The following is a 17,365-nucleotide window of genomic DNA, read 5'->3' as shown; positions in this document are numbered from 1 at the left end:
AAAAAGAAAACTAGAAACTCTACGTAGTTTGTTTTTATTTGTCAAAAATAAAGGCACTTATTCAAATCCAACGAATATATTTCTACTCACAGGTTGATTGGTCTAAATTTTAATCTCCCATATACAAGCTGGTAATATGAACTTAATACACGTTGTAACAAACCAACCCTGACGATACGTCTCTGGAAGGCGAGGCGTAATATTATTTTCAAACTACAACATGTCCTTTTCAGTGTCCTAAATTGTCTCGTTTTGTATAGATTTTAGTTTACAGATGTGAACAGAACACAAAAAGACAGTACTCGAATTATATTTAGGGAGTTAACGTTTAGCTTTTGTAAAAGAAACACGATTATACAGCTTTATAAAATCATGGTAATTTTCATTATAAAATAAACCCTGAGATCAATATTATTAATATAACAACGTATTATATGTTCGACTTCTCTATAACTTGTTCGCTTATTAAGAATTACGTTCGGTTCGAAAAACCAGCAGATCGTGTCTACCGCAAATTATTTGCCGAAGAGCAAGACGGAAAAACAACAGTGGACGTTTTCTTTTGCCGATGTAGGGCTGCTGTCGCTTAATTAGGATCAGGCAGCCTTACAGAAACAATCCAGCTAGATATGGTGTATGGTTTACTACATAAAGCGATTAGAGAAAAGATTTCTCGAGAAGCAGTTTCCAATTTTACGGAGCTACTTACAGAAGCAAGAAAAATGGAAGATGTGTTCTATAAACCTAGTTCGAAGGAAGATAAAGCCCCTCATAGTAGACAATCGTATGAAAAACGACCGCATTGTAATTATTATCGTATTCTCGGTCATTCTAAGGATGAATGTAGAAAATTACGTAATCAACAATCTAAAGATCGACCACCGACAGTAATTGCAAGTTCTTCGCGTACGGTTAGTGCTACCGTCGGAACAACTATTTGAAATTCGTCGCGCAATAGTCTAAACAACCCGTTAACTTGTTACGGTTGTGGTAAACCGGGTTTCATTCGAGCAAATTCAATAGATTTCTCTTCTGTAGATATACTTATTTCACCTCAACCTAGACCGGTTTTACGTATTAATATATTTGGGCACGAAGGTCAAGGGTTAATAGATACAAGTGCCAAACAAAGTGTAGCTGGTACAAGGTTGTACAACCTTTTAGAAAACAAAGGACAAACTTTTAAGTCCGAACAAATTTCTGTAAAATTCGCTGATCGTGTTGGTAGAAGCGAACGAGTGTTGACAACTTTAGTTGTTGTACACATAAGAGATAAAATGGTGCCCACAAAGTTTATAGTTTTTCCAGATGCACCTAACAAAACTCTTCTAGGTATTGATTTTTTGATAAATGCTCAAATAGCTCTAGATTTTCACAATAAGGAATTGTATTTTGCGAATGAAAGCACACGACAGCCGTAGCTTTTTAAAGAAAAAGGTACAGAACCTATTTAAATTCAATGTTGTGAAAATTTGAGACAAGATGAAGGAATGATGCTAGTCGATTATGAACGAGCTCGACTCGATGAATTTTTGAAAAGTAGGAAGAATACCTTCTCAGCAAAAAAAACCTCTCAGCCTACAGCCTATACAGAGGGTGTAGGCTAAGAGGTTTTTTGATCAAATAAAAGGCAGATATCGAGCAGAGTTTATTAATTAAATCTTGCCCAAGTACTTTCGCGTCCTAGAGCATCTTCAGGGGAATTTCGTCAATTTTGGCCTATCCAACAATCACTTCCTGATGCCAACTATATTGTAGCTTCGCCTATTTTTTTTTAATTTTAAACTATTTGTCCTTGTGTAGTGTAGTGTAATGTACAATTTTATGTTTATATCATTCTTTGACTGTTGAATAGGCCAAAATTATTAAAATTATTAAATTATTCCCATACTTTGGCAAGATTTAATTAATAAACTGTGTCGATATCTGCCTTTTATTTGATCAAAGTGCATTTATTCGAGCATTCAACCTTATATCAATTTAGAGAGGTTTTGTTTACTTTGGTTTAAAATGCCAGACCTTAGCAAATTTTTATCTGAACTTACAATTAAAGAAAGAAAGCTACAGTATCTCGGACATGTGATGCGGGGCGAGAAGTATGGCATCCTGCGACTCATAATGCAAGGAAAGATAGATGGCAGAAGAAGCATCGGAAGAAGACGAATTTGATGGCTTAAGAACGTGAGAGAATGGTTTGGATGCAGCTCAAAACAACTATTTAGAGCTACTGCCTTAAAAATTAAAATAGCTATGATGATTGCCAACCTCCGTAGCGGAGATGGCACCTGAAGAAGTGTCTGTAAAAGGTCTGTTGGGCATGGGCATTTTTTGATTAAAAAAATATGTTCTCGTGTTTATAGGAACGGCATAGCCAAGTTACTGCATTCGTTCCAATACAATAAACGACACTTTGTAAACACAATGCAGCCGACTTTACTTAGTAACATGGCATGTACTCAACAGACAATATACAAAATTATTACTCAGCTAATAGCCTTGAAACATCAAACTTACCTAATAAAAAAGCTTCCATACGCTTTTTCGTGTTCTTGTCAACTTTAATTTCAGAAACAGGATTTCGAATGAAGGTATAAAATATTTCAGCTCCGATTTGATGCCAATTTGTCTTCTGAGATGTGCGCAATTCTTCCACTGCTGACCAAAAACGGATCAGATCGTTACTGGCTACCGTTTGTAAGAACTGGGATAGATATTTTCTGCCTAATACGTGTTCCAAAATTGTTTGAAGTGATAAAACCTAAAAAAAAGTAAATTGAAAAGTGTTAATCTACACATATCTTCTTATTACGAATATATATTGTTGCATGGTCAAGAAACCTCTTCACATAATATGGCGTTTTAAAACTAAAACTTGTATTCTACACGGGTAGTAGTTTTAATGACCATTCCAATATCGTGAAAGCAAAATATCGAGTACAAATCAAAAAAGTCAATTTAGCTCAAAAGATCAATAATATATAATATTACACCGTTCAAATGTGGGATGCGGCTTCGTTGAGTGGAACGTATCCGAAATGTCCAATTTTCCATGACTCTGACGCATTAATCAGGCTGAATTTGACCGATGGCATGGGTTATGTTGCCTTTGAGGTTCGGTGTGGTTTGTGGCTTAATCGCATAGACTTGCTACTTAAGAAAACTCCACAAGAAAAAGTCTAAAGGTGGCCAGTTCACATCACCTTTACATAAGGTAACTATGCCCTCAAATCGCTCATGCAGAATTTCCAATGTGACATGAGCTTTGTGGCACGTAGCGCCGTCATGTTGAAATCACGTGTCGTTGCTGTCCATATAATCCAATTCAGAGCAAAAGAAGTTGGTGATCATCGACCTATAGCGCTCACCGTTGACGGTGATGGCCTGGTCAACGTCATTCTCAAAGAAAAATGGAAAGATGGCGTCGCCCAAAATTCACACCAAGCAGTGACTTTTTCGGATGCATTGGATGTTCTTGGATCTCATCTGGATTGGTATCATAACAAAATTTAACAATCCTGTTTGTTGAGGTGCCTATTCGTCTAAAAATGGGCATCATCGCTGAAGATGAAATTAGGGGCAGTTTCCAATTGCTCGAGAGCCTAGATTCATCGAGCACGTCGGTGTCTATGGTCGTTTATGTTCAGATCCTGGATTAGTTGAATTGTATACAGGTGTAGATCCATGTGACGACGCAAAATTTGCCAACTTGTGGAATGTGAAAGGACTAGTTCTTGTGAGCTACGTGAAATGCACTTCACATATGGACACACAGCAAATATTCCTCTTGTCTTGGTAGAACGATTATGGCACGTTTTGGGCAAGGAATGGTCTAGAGAAACTTACACAGGGAAAAGTCGAATATACAGGATACAATATGAAAAACATATTTTAACAGTTTTAGTAATATATCAGCTAATTAATACATTATAAGATTTTATATTTTGCGAAATAATGGAAAATTATCAAGTTAACGAATTAAACAATGGTTCAATAAAGTAATTCTATATCCACATGTTATATTGCTTAAATATTACTTATCGATGGCCTTAAATACTTTAGTTGCAATGTGTTGCAGATTCAGATGTAATGTACGAATATTTTTAAAGCAATGATGGCGACTTAACACAGGAACAAGGCGTCTTTACCAAACACAAAGTATTTCGATAGATCCAGGTAGAGAAAAGCTGCAATATAGCCTGACCACCTTATACTACAATCTGCTTACGACTTACACCAATATAGCTAGTTAGAGGAAATGGATTTTCTAAATGTAATAAAGTTAATTAAAGGAAATAAATTGTACTAATCATCCTAAAAGTTTCAGCCATTAAATTTCATTCTTTGGCAGTTCAGTGTTCAGGTTGTTTCTACTCCAAATATTTTAATAGTGCAGTAAAATTTGTTTCTTTTTTTTTAATTAATTATTATAGTTTTTAGTTTTAATTGGTAATTTAATGACTTTTATAGACAACAATTTTTGAAAATATTTTGTGTTGTGAAATAATTTATTAGAAAGTAAGATATGTATTTATTTTATTACATTTTTAATAAGTTACAATTTAATTTACTGTATTTTGTTAACTTTTATACAGGAGCGGACTAAGGCCTAGGCAATCTACGCACGTGCCTAGGGCCCTTAATTTTTGGGGTCCGAAAATTAGGTTTTTAATTTTAATTCTTATACTTCATTTTTGTTTTTATTTAACAAGAAAACGTAATATTCATAATTATTGATGAAAAACGTGTTCAAATTATACCGAATCGTTGATTGATAAAGTCGACAAGGTTGGACGAACGTTCCCGTGCTTATCCATCCATACCGGCGAGTGTCGATGCCTGTAAATACGATCCAGCTTCGCGAATATGGGGCTTTTACAATACACGTGTTTAAAAGTCAAAAGACTACATATTTAAAATCAGTGTCTCCTGAACGTTAAGTATTGCACCTTACGTCAGTTTTGATTGAAAATTGTGAAATTAAGACTGAAGTACCTAGACTTGATTGCATGTAAGTTTGGTATAAAAGTATTACATTATTTAATTAAAATAATATATACATCGAAGGAAAAAGCGGACCTTCGAAAACCAGATTATGCAAGAGCTTCAATCATTAAAGGGGCAAAATGAAACTAGAAAGTTCTATAATATCCTAAATAAGACAAGAAAAGAATTTAAACCACGGCTGACGATGTGTAGAGGCAAAACTGGACATATAGTCAGTACCGCTGACGCAGTACAAAGCAGATGGGTTGAGCACTTCAAAGAACTACTTGGTACCGAAGTGGAAAATGATGCGTCACCCCAAAAACCAAGAAATAACACTCACGTAGAACCTCCTTCAATATTTGAAGTGAAAGACGCAATCACACGACTCAAAAATAGCAAGTCCCCAGGAGTGGATTGTATCCCCGCAGAGCTCATCAAACATGGAGGTAACAGCATTATGCACCAAATTCACAACATAATAGTCAAAGTCTGGGAAGAAGAACAAATGCCAGAGGAATGGTGCACTGGAATCATATGTCCACTGCACAAAAAGGGAGATTTGTTGGAATGTAAAAATTATAGGGGTATAACTCTTCTGAATACAATGTACAAAATATTCTCCAACACCCTGTACAGCCGTTTAAGTACGTACGTGAAAGAAATCCTTGGTGAGTATCAAAGCGGTTTTAGGCCAGGTAGGTCAACAATTGACCAGATTTTTGTGCTACGTCAAATCTTAGAAAAAACCAATGAATTTAATATTGACACGTTCCATCTCTTTGTGGACTTTAAGTCAGCGTATGATAGCGTCCTAACAGGTAAATTATACGAAGCCATGAATGAACTTAACATTCCCCATAAATTAATAAGGCTCGTAAAAACAACTATGAGTAAAGTGATCTGCAGAGTGCAAATACAAGGCGATATGTCACAAGCGTTTGAAACATATGCAGGGTTAAGGCAGGGAGACGCGCTGGCGTGCCTTCTCTTTAATATAGCGTTAGAAAAGACTATAAGAGATGCTGAGTTACACAATAGGGGAACAATCTTTAATAAATCAACGCAGATTATGGCTTACGCTGACGATCTGGATTTGATCGCACGTACTACACGAGGACTTAAAGAGATGACTTCCACCTTCTTGACAGCCGCACAAAATATGGGCCTTAAAATAAACGAGGAAAAAACCAAAATGTTAGCATCTATTCCAAATAACAGAGATAGAGCTAGAAACGCCGAAGAAAACTTCAGTATAGACCAATATAATTTTGAGGTAGTAAATAAGTTTACATATTTGGGTTGTCTCATAACAAACGATAATGACACATCTGAAGAAGTAAAACGGAGGGTACTGCTAGCAAACAAATGTTATTTTGGACTAAGCAAGCAGCTAAAAAACAGAAACTTAAGCCAGAAAACCAAACTAATAATATATAGAACACTCATCCTACCAGTGCTGAAGCACTGGTAGGATGAGTGGGCTCAAGAAGCGCGCTTGACGTTCGCACCACGGAGTGTGCCGATACGTCCCGACACGACAGGTCACCGCGACTATAAATAGAGCGGTAGCGGAGTAATCGTCGGATTCACTCCCCGCCTCTCGACGCGTTAGTGTTCTGAGCTGTTGGACGTGAATCCCTGTCCTGGCATTTGGTTTTCACCTCTGGCTGCGTTAAGTAGTTGAGTTACTGTGACCATATGCCCATCTTGGTAGTTAGTATTCGCCTCTGGTTGCGTTGAGTAACTGAGTTACCGTTGCTAACTACCCATCTTTCTGTCTTTTGTTTTCTTTTTGTTCTCCTGAAGAAGCTACATACAATTGTAGCGAAACGTCGAGATGAACCCACTTTTGGGTCACTCACAAATGACACGGTCCAAACCCGGAAGACGAATAAACTATAATTCTGACTCTGGCCGTGGAAGCCTACGATCCCAAAAATTGATATGTTACATTTCATTCCCATTCCGTTTCAAAAACTTGGCAACTTGGGAATTTGTAAAGCATCGTAGCGGTAATACCACTGCCCCTGCCGAAGCAAAAAAACGTTCATTTACATAGGCGGTGCTGGCGGGAGTGCTTCTGTTGCCTTTTGTGATTATATTTTTTGCGGTTGAAGTTTGTGGTGATAATCCTAGTGTTATTGGAGTTTGTCGTTTTATAGTAAATTTTTAATTAAATTCTGTGATTATTAAAATATAATGGACGAACAACCGAGTTGTTCCTAAAGAAGACAGCAAAATGTTAACGTCAGAAGAGAAGGTAGTGATACGATATGAAGGAATTGCATGATGCAGAAAATGGCATCAAATATTAGCCAAGCGGTCGATATTTGTAGCAGTTTAACAAAAGTATCCATTAGCTGTATTTATCATGTGCCTAAAAATACATCGGAAAATAAAAAGCAAGTAAAACGTAAAACTAGAGGTAGAAAAAACATTGTTTTGGATGACGAGACAAAACATTTTATTTTCGGAGTAAAATTCCAACACTGAAAAAATTTCTCAAGGGCTCGAAAACAATTACTTTTTACCCAAGATATCTGGTAGAGTATTAATCAGAACTATGCACGAAATGGACTTTCGATATGTAAAAACAGAAAAAGTGTATTATTAGAAAAAAAAAAGAAATTATTGTGTGGAGAAGAAAATATTGTAAAGAAATACGCACACTTCGCAGCATTGAACGGACAACATATTATTTGTATGAAACCTGGATTAACGAAGTTGGAAAAGATTGGAAAAATTTAAACGTCAAAGGTAAACGCGAAGCATTTATAGAAGGCTGCTTTACAGGATTAAAACCTCTATCACGAAAGGGACGACGTTTAATCATTATCCATATAGGAAGTGATACAGGGTTCCTTGATGATGGTTTGTTTCAATATGAGTCAAGAAAAACAGGAGATTATCATGAAGAAATGACTTCCGAAGTATTTGAGCGCTGGTTTAAGAGAATCTTAACAAAATTAGAACCTGGTCAGGTCACGCCAATAGACGTTTTAGCGTGACTTCCACGACAGCCGGGTAGCATCAATAAGCTTTCTGCAAATTTATTTGTTTTTTATAGCTTTTTGTAGCAATAAAACACTGAAAACTTTTTTTTGGAAACTTCCACAAAATTTATTATAAAATCGTATCACTACATCTGTTTCGGCAGAGTACCTTTCTCAAGTGATCTATTTTTGGTATTCATTTACATTGTCAGAGTATGAAAACTCCAATGACAATTTAATGCAAGGACTACTTCGCAAACTTCAAATTGATAAGTTGTGTAATGCTTCATCTTATCTACATCATTTTAGCTGTGACATCGAAATCATATACAGTATACTCCCTCTATAACGAACACGGTTATTACGAGGTTTCGCTTATAACGAGATACATTAGATGTCCCGTCAAATTTCTATTGAACTATAACCGTCTATAGCGAGGCAAATTTGGTTATAACGAGAGAAAATAAGATCCGAAGTGTTTTTTACGTTTTTGGTCGGGTCGTGGCTATAAATAAATACCTTTTCAAACAGCCCCTCAATAAACTTAACTGCAGCCCGCAATAAACTTCTTTACAATGAATAAATACAAAAGCAATAGTTTATGTTATCCTTGAAAATACGCTTTATACATTATGTAGTTGGAAAAAAATATAAGTACAGATTTTTTGTTTTAACGTATCTCATTGATAATAAAAGTAAACAACTCTTTTATGTTTTAATATATTTCATTGACAATAAAAGTAAATAACTTTTTTTCAAAAACGCCATTCAAACAATATTTATTAGCATCTTATATTGCTCCGAATGGCTTCACTATAGAAAGTTAATGGTTTATAAAACTACAGATTCATATGTATGCACAGTATTATTATTGTCTGATATAACGAGATCGGTTTATAATGAGGTAATTAGTCTGTCATTTCAGTTCTCGTTATAAAGGGAATCTACTGTATAAAATAATTAAATATTTATTGTTAAGTATGGTTTATTTGAAACCCAAAAAATAGCTTATACTATTTTAAAAGACTTGTAAAAATTTAATTTCAAAATGTAATTTTTTTCTAAAAAATATTGAGCCACTAACACAAGCTAGATTTATTTAGTAGCTACTGCATCATTTAAGCTGTGAGTCATCGTATATGGTAATATGTATATGTAGATTGGAAGAAGGAAACATAGTTTACTTACTCTTTTCATCTCTTCGCCGTACTGGTACCCAGAATCCCAACCTAAACTGATTAATTTCTTCTCGCAATTCTTTTTCGCTAACGTTAACTGATTGATGTGTTTTTTAAGCTTCTTCGCTGCATTTATATCGGACTTCGGTATACCAGCTGATGATAATATGTTCTTATCATTGTCGAGATCAACGCCTTTGGCTCTGTTTAAGTTTTGCAGGGTGGTAGCTTGCATGAGTTTCGTGACAATGGTGTATCTACAGAAATAATTAGGATAATATGGAACTTTGAGTATTCAAGTTATGTAATTAAAATTTATAGTAAATATAATAATAAAAACGAATTTGTCTTATCGAATTAAGTATTCTGTATGTTTTATGCAATTATCCTGTAGCATTTTTATACCCTATGTATATCATCAAAATTTCATATTGGTTTTACTCAATACATTCATAAAAGCATTCACGATTTTAAACAAGAATAAACAAGATCTGAGTGTTTGTCTAAATAATGCCAGATGCCTATAACAAAAGAAAGCACTATCGTTTTTTATTCTGCACTTCCTTGTTCATCTCACGAAAATTTAAAACAGTATCTTAGTTATTCGACCAGAAGAACGCGTTAGTAAAATCGAAAATCGATGACTATTGCGCATCAAATAGATAAAACGAACGGGCTTTGGTCCCAGCCAATGCCGACTGACTGCCAAATATATACTGACAATGGATATAGTTATCAAGGTGACATGAAGGAGCTAGATTTAGTTGTGAGTTCTTAGTATTATCTTCTAATTGGCCATCAGAGATCCCAGTTAGAATATGCCGGTAAGAAGTGTTTGGCTGCAGTCTATTATAGTACGAGAGATCCACTGCAAGATCACTACGTTTATAACGTAATTAATCAAACTCGCATTTTTACATACATTTATGAATAGGTTAATTGATAACAGGTTGCCATTCAAAAAGTGGCCGCAAATAGTTTTAATTCAACTAATGGTAATTATATGCATGTTTTTATATCAAATTAAAGCTAATTTTTTATATTTGATAATATAAGGTTTTCTGAAAAAAATGGTCGCAAATTAGGATTGCCAGCTGTGAAAAACCCGAGGTATCAAAGATAAAGTAAGAGAGCTAGCGCCCAACGCCACTGGTTTGACATGGCTAGTGTCAGTTGTGTGAGTTTTTAAAGAATGCGTGGATAAATAGTGTTAATAATATTATCACTTGTCAAATCAGTGTCGTTGCGCGACTCTATTTTACATAGCTCGCGTTAAGAGCTGGCAATCCTAATTTGTGACTATTTGTTTTTCAGCATCCTTATTTCATCATATTAAGAGGTTGGCTGTAAACGTCCAGTATACTGGACGCAAGGGTTTCCACTTAACTGGACGCCCATTTAATGTTAAATATAAGTGTTCCTTTAAACGGTGTAATCTAGCACTGTATTACAGATTTCGAAACGGGCCCTGACTTACGATTTGCGCTAGAAATATTTTAGGTAACTGATATTTTCGGCCTTGAGTTTTCAATATGCACCGTCAAGTTTTTCAAGCACTTGAAAATTGCTTGCAGACTGTATTGTGCCGCATGTACATTATAAATCAATGAAAATCAGTATGAATTTTGTCGTTTGCGAGTAGTGATCTATTTTTTTGCGATAAGTGCTAACAGAGACGATTTGAACATACCAGGGTAAGTACTTTTATTCGGTTTATTAGGTTTTGAATTGGTTTCAGGGATTATGTAGATTAGAGGTGGTTTCGTGACTTTATCAGAGTACGACAAAATTTTATTTATAAGAGTAATTTGTAGCATATATTGTTTTAGGTGGAAATATTTATGAATTTAGTTCTAATGTTTCTTTTGGGTGTAAATTTGTGTGAAATGGAGTAAAATAGAAATATCTTTTTGTGTGCTTGTTTCTTTGCAGTAGTATTGTCCCACTAAGTAGATTCTATCAGTATATTATGTGATGTTGACAGATTATTCTATTTTTCTACAAATTCGCTTAGTCTGTTTTTTATCAAAAATATTATTTGTTTTCAGGCCAAGCTGTCTACTAAAAAAAAAGAAAGCGTGAAACTAGGGATGACAGAAAGAAACCTTTGACACAGGCAGAATTAAAAAATTATTGAGATAACTCTAGTGGAGGTGAATGGGATTTTTCTAGTAATGATGACGTAGCTAACAAGAACTACTGTCCCTCAAATGCATCCAGTAGAAGCAGTTGGAACTCGAACAATGCAGCAGAAAATGAACCTCTACCTTTATCTGACTCTGATACCTACCATGAAGATCTAGTAGCAGATAATTCTTTAAGAGTATCGCCTCCACCCAATAATGATAACAATGATGATTGGATGGATACGGAAGAAGACCCTGTTGATATGTTTCCCTTTTACTGGAAATCCTCGAATCAATGACAATTTGACGCCTGAAGCGCAACCTGTTGACTACTTCTATCAATTTTTTGATGACAACTTTTTTCAACTAATTACTAATGAAACACATAGAAGAGGTAATAAGGTAATTCGGTGTCGTCGTAATAGTAGGTCGCTAAGAGAAAAACAATGGAAAAGCATACCTATCGAGGAAATGAAAAACTTTATTGGACTTTGCTGTATCAGCGGCACAGTAGTTTTCCCACAACTCTCGAAATAGTGGAGTAAATGCAATCATCCAATTTTTGGACATATGATGTCCAGAAACACATTACAGATGATTCTAAAAATGTTTATTCTCTTGATCATACTGATAAAATTTTTAAAATTCGTCCAGTTTTAAACATGATATTGGCAAATATCAAAAAACTTTTCTATCCCGGACCACATTTATCAATAGATGAGTCTATGATAAACTGGCAGGGGCGCTTATCTTTTAAGCAGTATTTAGCCAACAAAAGCCATAAGTATGGTATAAAATTATATGTGCTAACTACTAGTGATGGGTTTATTATCAACATTCTTGTAGGGTACAATAAAAGAAAGTGGCATTTCCTATACTCATTCTGTAGTTATGACATTACTTTCTGACTATTTAGAAAATGGTCACACAGTATATATGGATAACTACTATAGCAGCATGAGTTTGGCTGAACAGTTATTCAAGAAAAAAACAAATTGTGTGGAAACAGTTAGGGAGAACAGAAAAGGAAATCCCAAAGAGGTGATGAAGAAAAAGCTAAAAAAAGGAGAGGTGGTCTGGAAAAGAAAAGGGCCAGTTTTAATTACAAATTGAAAAGATAAAAGAAAGGTTAGCATGATCAACACAAAACATAAACATGAAATTAAGGAAATTCAAGGTAAAAGAGGCACCAAAAAAATAAAACCATGTTAGCTTATTATTTACCCCCCGAAAAACAATACATTGGTATCGGAAAATATTTTTTCATTTAGTGGATTTGGCCATATGGAATGGATGTTACATAAATGAAAAAATTACAAATACAAATATCCCACTTCTAAAGTTTAGAGAAAAAGTTATAATGGCTTTGATTGGTGAAACCGAAATCAATCATGTAAAACAGCCCTATGTTTCGGAGAACTGCCATTATTTTGAAGCAAATCCTCTGACATCAAAGACAAAGACCTGATGTTGAGATATCTTCAGTGTAAAAAAAGAGAACAAGATATTTTTGTCCAGTATGCAGTGCACGACCGGGCTTTTGTGTCACTAAATGTTTTAAAGATTACCATCTGAATAAATAAAATAAATATGTTTTTATTTAGTGATACTTTATATATTTTTTACTCTATTTAGAATGTTATTTTTAATGTTTTTTTTTTTTAACTAATTTCCGTAGTTTGTTTTGTTTCTTGATTAGTTGAAGTTTTTTGCAAGTTCAAATAGTTGTTTTTACTTCTTGTTATATTCTAAATACTAATGAAAAAATCAGTTTTTCTGTGTGTCCAGTTAACTGGACGCTGGTAACTGGAATGAATATTGACAAAATATACTGACATCCAGTTAACTGGACAGTTGTCTAAAGCTGTCAGTTTGACAGATATCTTCCAAACATGTCAAAACTAAGTCAGAGGTGACTTATTTTATACATCTATTGCAATAATAACTATTGTGTTCTGGGTAGACATTTCTGTAACCAAGTTGGCAGCGAACCTGTTAAAAAAATTAGCTTTAATTTGATATAAAAAAGAACATATATGTGACGAGCAGCATATTTTATTTAAAAAATAAATGAACAAAATAAAATTTTAGTTCAAAAATTAATTAACATTAATTAAACTATTTGTGGCCACTTTTTGACTGGCAATCTGTTATTAATGGATTATGTTAATCTTAGATGTATATAAAAATGTCAGTTTGTATAACTAAATTATGAATGTAGTAATCTTGCAGTGGAATCTTAGACTATTAGGTTTAAGTTTGTGATGGGTAGGAGCAGAAAGATTAAACTACTAGAACTAGCTGTAAGTTAACTTATTATTTTGTTCCACTTTTTCTGATGAAATAAGCAAAAACTTACAAAATTGAAATATTGCTTTGAAAGTATGAGACATTATAATTGTTTGTATATTGAAATATTTTCAAAAAAACAAATTTACTATAATAAAAATCTAATTCTAATTGTGATAAAACAAAATAATTAATGTAGTGACTTACCTAATTGATCTTAAAACCTGTACATCATCAATTTTATCAATAAGTTCTTCAAAATTGTTTGCATTTTCCAAAACTTTCTTAGGTAAATTCACTTGCATCTGCGTGGCTTCAATATAATTAATAATATTTCTATTGAAGAAATCAGGGTCGGTTAGAGTGTCTATCAATGGTTTGAATACTACAATAAATATATAAATGCAAGTCACATATGCCAACTTTGAAAAAAAATCCCTATGTTTTACAAAACTTACAGATTACTTTCTGGACACACACAGTCATTCACATACAAAATTGTTTATAAAATCATTTAATAGTTATTAAAATGTACTTACCTTTACAGCATAATACTTCACGTAGAAAATATTTAGTAGGTGATAGGGAGTATGTTCTTGGTAATAGAAACATTATCATTAATTCACTAACTGTTCGCAAGTATTCTATTTCCTTTTCAGATGACATCACATGTGGAGATAAATGAAAAACTGGAGGTAGGTCAGAATCCTCTCTAAAAATATAGATATGAAATTAACTTCAATAAAGACATTGGGAAAAAATATTTTATACAAAATTTTAGGGCAAAAAAATATAGATAAATGAATAACTTGAGTAATGACAGTATAAAAATATTTTATATAAAACTGTTTAGTATCTTTATCTTTTCTGATTTCTGATTTTTTATAATTTACAGATATTTTTTTATTTGTCTTTCTTCCTTCTGAGGCAGTTCTTATTTAGTTTTTACTCTTTCTTACTGGTTGTTCACCTGTTGATCTATGTCAAGATATAATATAGACCAACTAAATTATTTTCTATTTTTAAAAGCCATTCATATTTTCTTTATTTGTTTGTCCACTTATACTTATATGAGCTGTCATAATTTGGTATGACAATAAGTCTGTTCCTTTTCTTTCTAGTGTAGCACTTTTGAGTGTAGTTGAGTGTATGTTAAACTCGCTACTGTTAAATGAAAATCATGGCTGTAACACTAAACAAAGAAACATTCTAGTGTAGTTAAATTAAAAAAAATATATAAAAATGTGTGATAAAATACAATTATCAACCCAATTTAAAAGACACAACAAAATAAAAAATTAAATTAAAATAAAATTTGAAGATATTTTAGTTTTTAAAATTACTAAAAGGTTTTTAAATTTAAATTAAACTGAAAAGAAAAAAATATTTTTTGTTAACAAACACATCTGGCAGCTAAGCAGTTGTCAAACACACCCTCTCAGAAGCAGGTGTAGATTTATCAACACTGGTGTTACTTTTTTTGTTATGCTTTTCAATTAAACAAAGTGGTGTAGCACTACAGCTTGCAAAGGAACAACTTAGTACAGCACTTCTATACTTGTTAGAACTAGGGCTACACTAGAAAACAAAGGAACAGACCTAATATGATGAAAGGTAATTGTTTGGGAAAGTATGTACTTACTATTTCTTTCTTATTTTTACATTTAATATTTTTCTGTTAAGGTACTGTAATGTAAGCTTATTCAATCCTGTATTCTAACGACTTTGTTAAAATATATTGTTTCCTGTTATTTCGTAAAATTGCTAAACTGTCTATCTCATCTATTATGTTTTAAGTACGGAGAATTTGACTTCCTTTGTATTCTGTGTCACAAATATGCACACAAGTGTACGGTTTAGTATTACGGTCTCAATTAACTTAAATTATCGCATTCAAAATCACAATACAATAGGGTGATTTATTGATGTACCCTCTTCCACCCAACGGCCAAAAGGTTCTTTTCTGACCTGCAATCTCAAGACACTTCATCCCCAGACAGCGATCCAAATGGACCTAGTGTGTTATAGGTTCTCGCCATCGAGCGTCGGCGGGCGCCCCGACGCGGTATCAACGAGATTTCCCTGGCTAAGAACACATCAATATTTCAAGGGGTAAGTCTATATTCTTTGTAGAAACATCAATAATGAGTAATACCAGTTATTTTCCTAATTTATTGACAGTTATATTTGCTATTTTTCGCTAACTGATTTACAAACAAAATATTACATTTTTATCTTTATAATTATTTATCTATTATCATTTAACCAGCGACCTCTTAAGTTTTATACAAAACAGTAATATACCTAACTGTAATCAGGGCTATACTGATATATTTTATCATATTTAAGGCAACTTGTTCAAAAACTCTTTCCAATCCATTAGAGTACATTGCTTAGTCATGGAAATAAATAAAAAATTTACTAAAGAATAAACGAAATATATTTAAAGATAGGTACTTACACAAGGGCCTTAGCTTCTCTTATTTTTTCAAAATGTGTTGTAACTTTTAGTACAATATCACTTGCTATTAATTTTGCCTGATCAACAGAAGATAACTTTTCGTGAAGATTATTTATGGCTCCCCAGAAATCATCCCTAAAACAGCGTAAGGGAAAAAGTGAAAAAATTAATAATTTTTTTATGTTGTGTACATAAGGTCATCACATTTTAAAATACCAATGCCTAATGGATATAACCGCTTTCAGATTGCAAAATTTTTAAAATAAATAATATTTTGACAAAACCTTCTAACCTGAAAGTCAAGGTGTGAAAAACATTTTATACACAATACCAATATATTTTTTTATCAAAGAATCATATATCTTATCACATTTTTATTATGAAAATTTCATTTTTACTGTGAAATCTTGATTATAAGTGAAAAAAGACCAACATACTTAATATTATTTCCTAAATTATCTGTTTCAAATGCATAATCCTTGATATAAACCAAAATATAATCCCTTAATACAAAGTCCAACAGTTGCTGGAGCAAACTGTCTACAGTTTTTCCAAAAATTTGGGGTAGCTGTGGATTCACATTCTTTACTGCAGGAGAGGACTCATAGTCCATCTAAAAAATATATAATAAAAACATTATTGAGTTGTCATTCTAATAAATGGTGAAATAAGGTCTGGTAGGACTTCATTTTAAATGTTAATACTTGAAAAATTAAATAGTGTAGGTGCAATCAGAAAAAATAACTTCAAGCAACTGCGTATAATAATAATAATAGATAATTTATTAATATTAGATTTATTTTGTGTTCATAGGAAAAACAGTTGTTAAAACAATGTTTTATATATTATAAGACCTGATATCTCAGGGAATAATATGGAAAATATATAAATGCTAAAAGAAGAAATGATTTCATAAAAACCAACCTCCTATAAAAGAAAATTAAAAGGAATATACTTACAACAATGCTGCTCCTAAAATTTTCTGCCTGCTTTAAATGGTGTTCAGCTCCTACAGTAGTCTTATGAGGTAGAGATAGATATACATTTAACCAAAAAGCTGTGAAAATTCCCAGAACAATACTGACAATAAGTAATAGACCAAATAAAATATATGAAAAACATGATGGACATGAAAATGTTATTCCTAGTAGGACAGATACTAGTACTCCTAAATAAAGCTTAGTATGCATAGTTCCACTGCTTGAGAACGTTTACTTTCACATAATATAGATATTTCCTCTTGAAAAGATAAAAATTGATCTCTGAGATATAAAAACTCCTGTTTGTGTTTGGTATAAAAACCATAAAAACACAAATATTTAACCTTAACCT

The 17,365-nt window shown here is 33.2% G+C and overlaps 1 protein-coding gene across 1 annotated transcript in view; it reads right to left on the bottom strand.

Annotated features, from left to right (window-relative positions):
- snz (sorting nexin snazarus) overlaps window positions 1–17,350 on the bottom strand; it is a 30,887-nt gene extending 13,537 nt beyond the window's left edge. The window contains exons 1-7 of the mRNA XM_072520305.1: window positions 16,993–17,350; window positions 16,471–16,646; window positions 16,034–16,168; window positions 14,112–14,284; window positions 13,780–13,957; window positions 9,168–9,414; window positions 2,515–2,758 (exon numbers count right to left, since the gene is read on the bottom strand). Of these exons, the coding sequence (XP_072376406.1) occupies window positions 2,515–2,758; window positions 9,168–9,414; window positions 13,780–13,957; window positions 14,112–14,284; window positions 16,034–16,168; window positions 16,471–16,646; window positions 16,993–17,223 (1,384 nt within the window). The 5' untranslated portion in view covers window positions 17,224–17,350. The remainder of the gene's footprint in view (window positions 1–2,514; window positions 2,759–9,167; window positions 9,415–13,779; window positions 13,958–14,111; window positions 14,285–16,033; window positions 16,169–16,470; window positions 16,647–16,992) is intronic.
- Window positions 17,351–17,365: the final 15 nt, after the last annotated feature.

This window comes from Diabrotica undecimpunctata, chromosome 1 (assembly GCF_040954645.1).
Source record: "Diabrotica undecimpunctata isolate CICGRU chromosome 1, icDiaUnde3, whole genome shotgun sequence".
Classification (NCBI taxonomy): Eukaryota; Metazoa; Arthropoda; class Insecta; order Coleoptera; family Chrysomelidae; genus Diabrotica; species Diabrotica undecimpunctata.
Note: the sequence above shows the minus strand (reverse complement) of the source record. Positions and strands in the feature narration are given on the sequence as shown.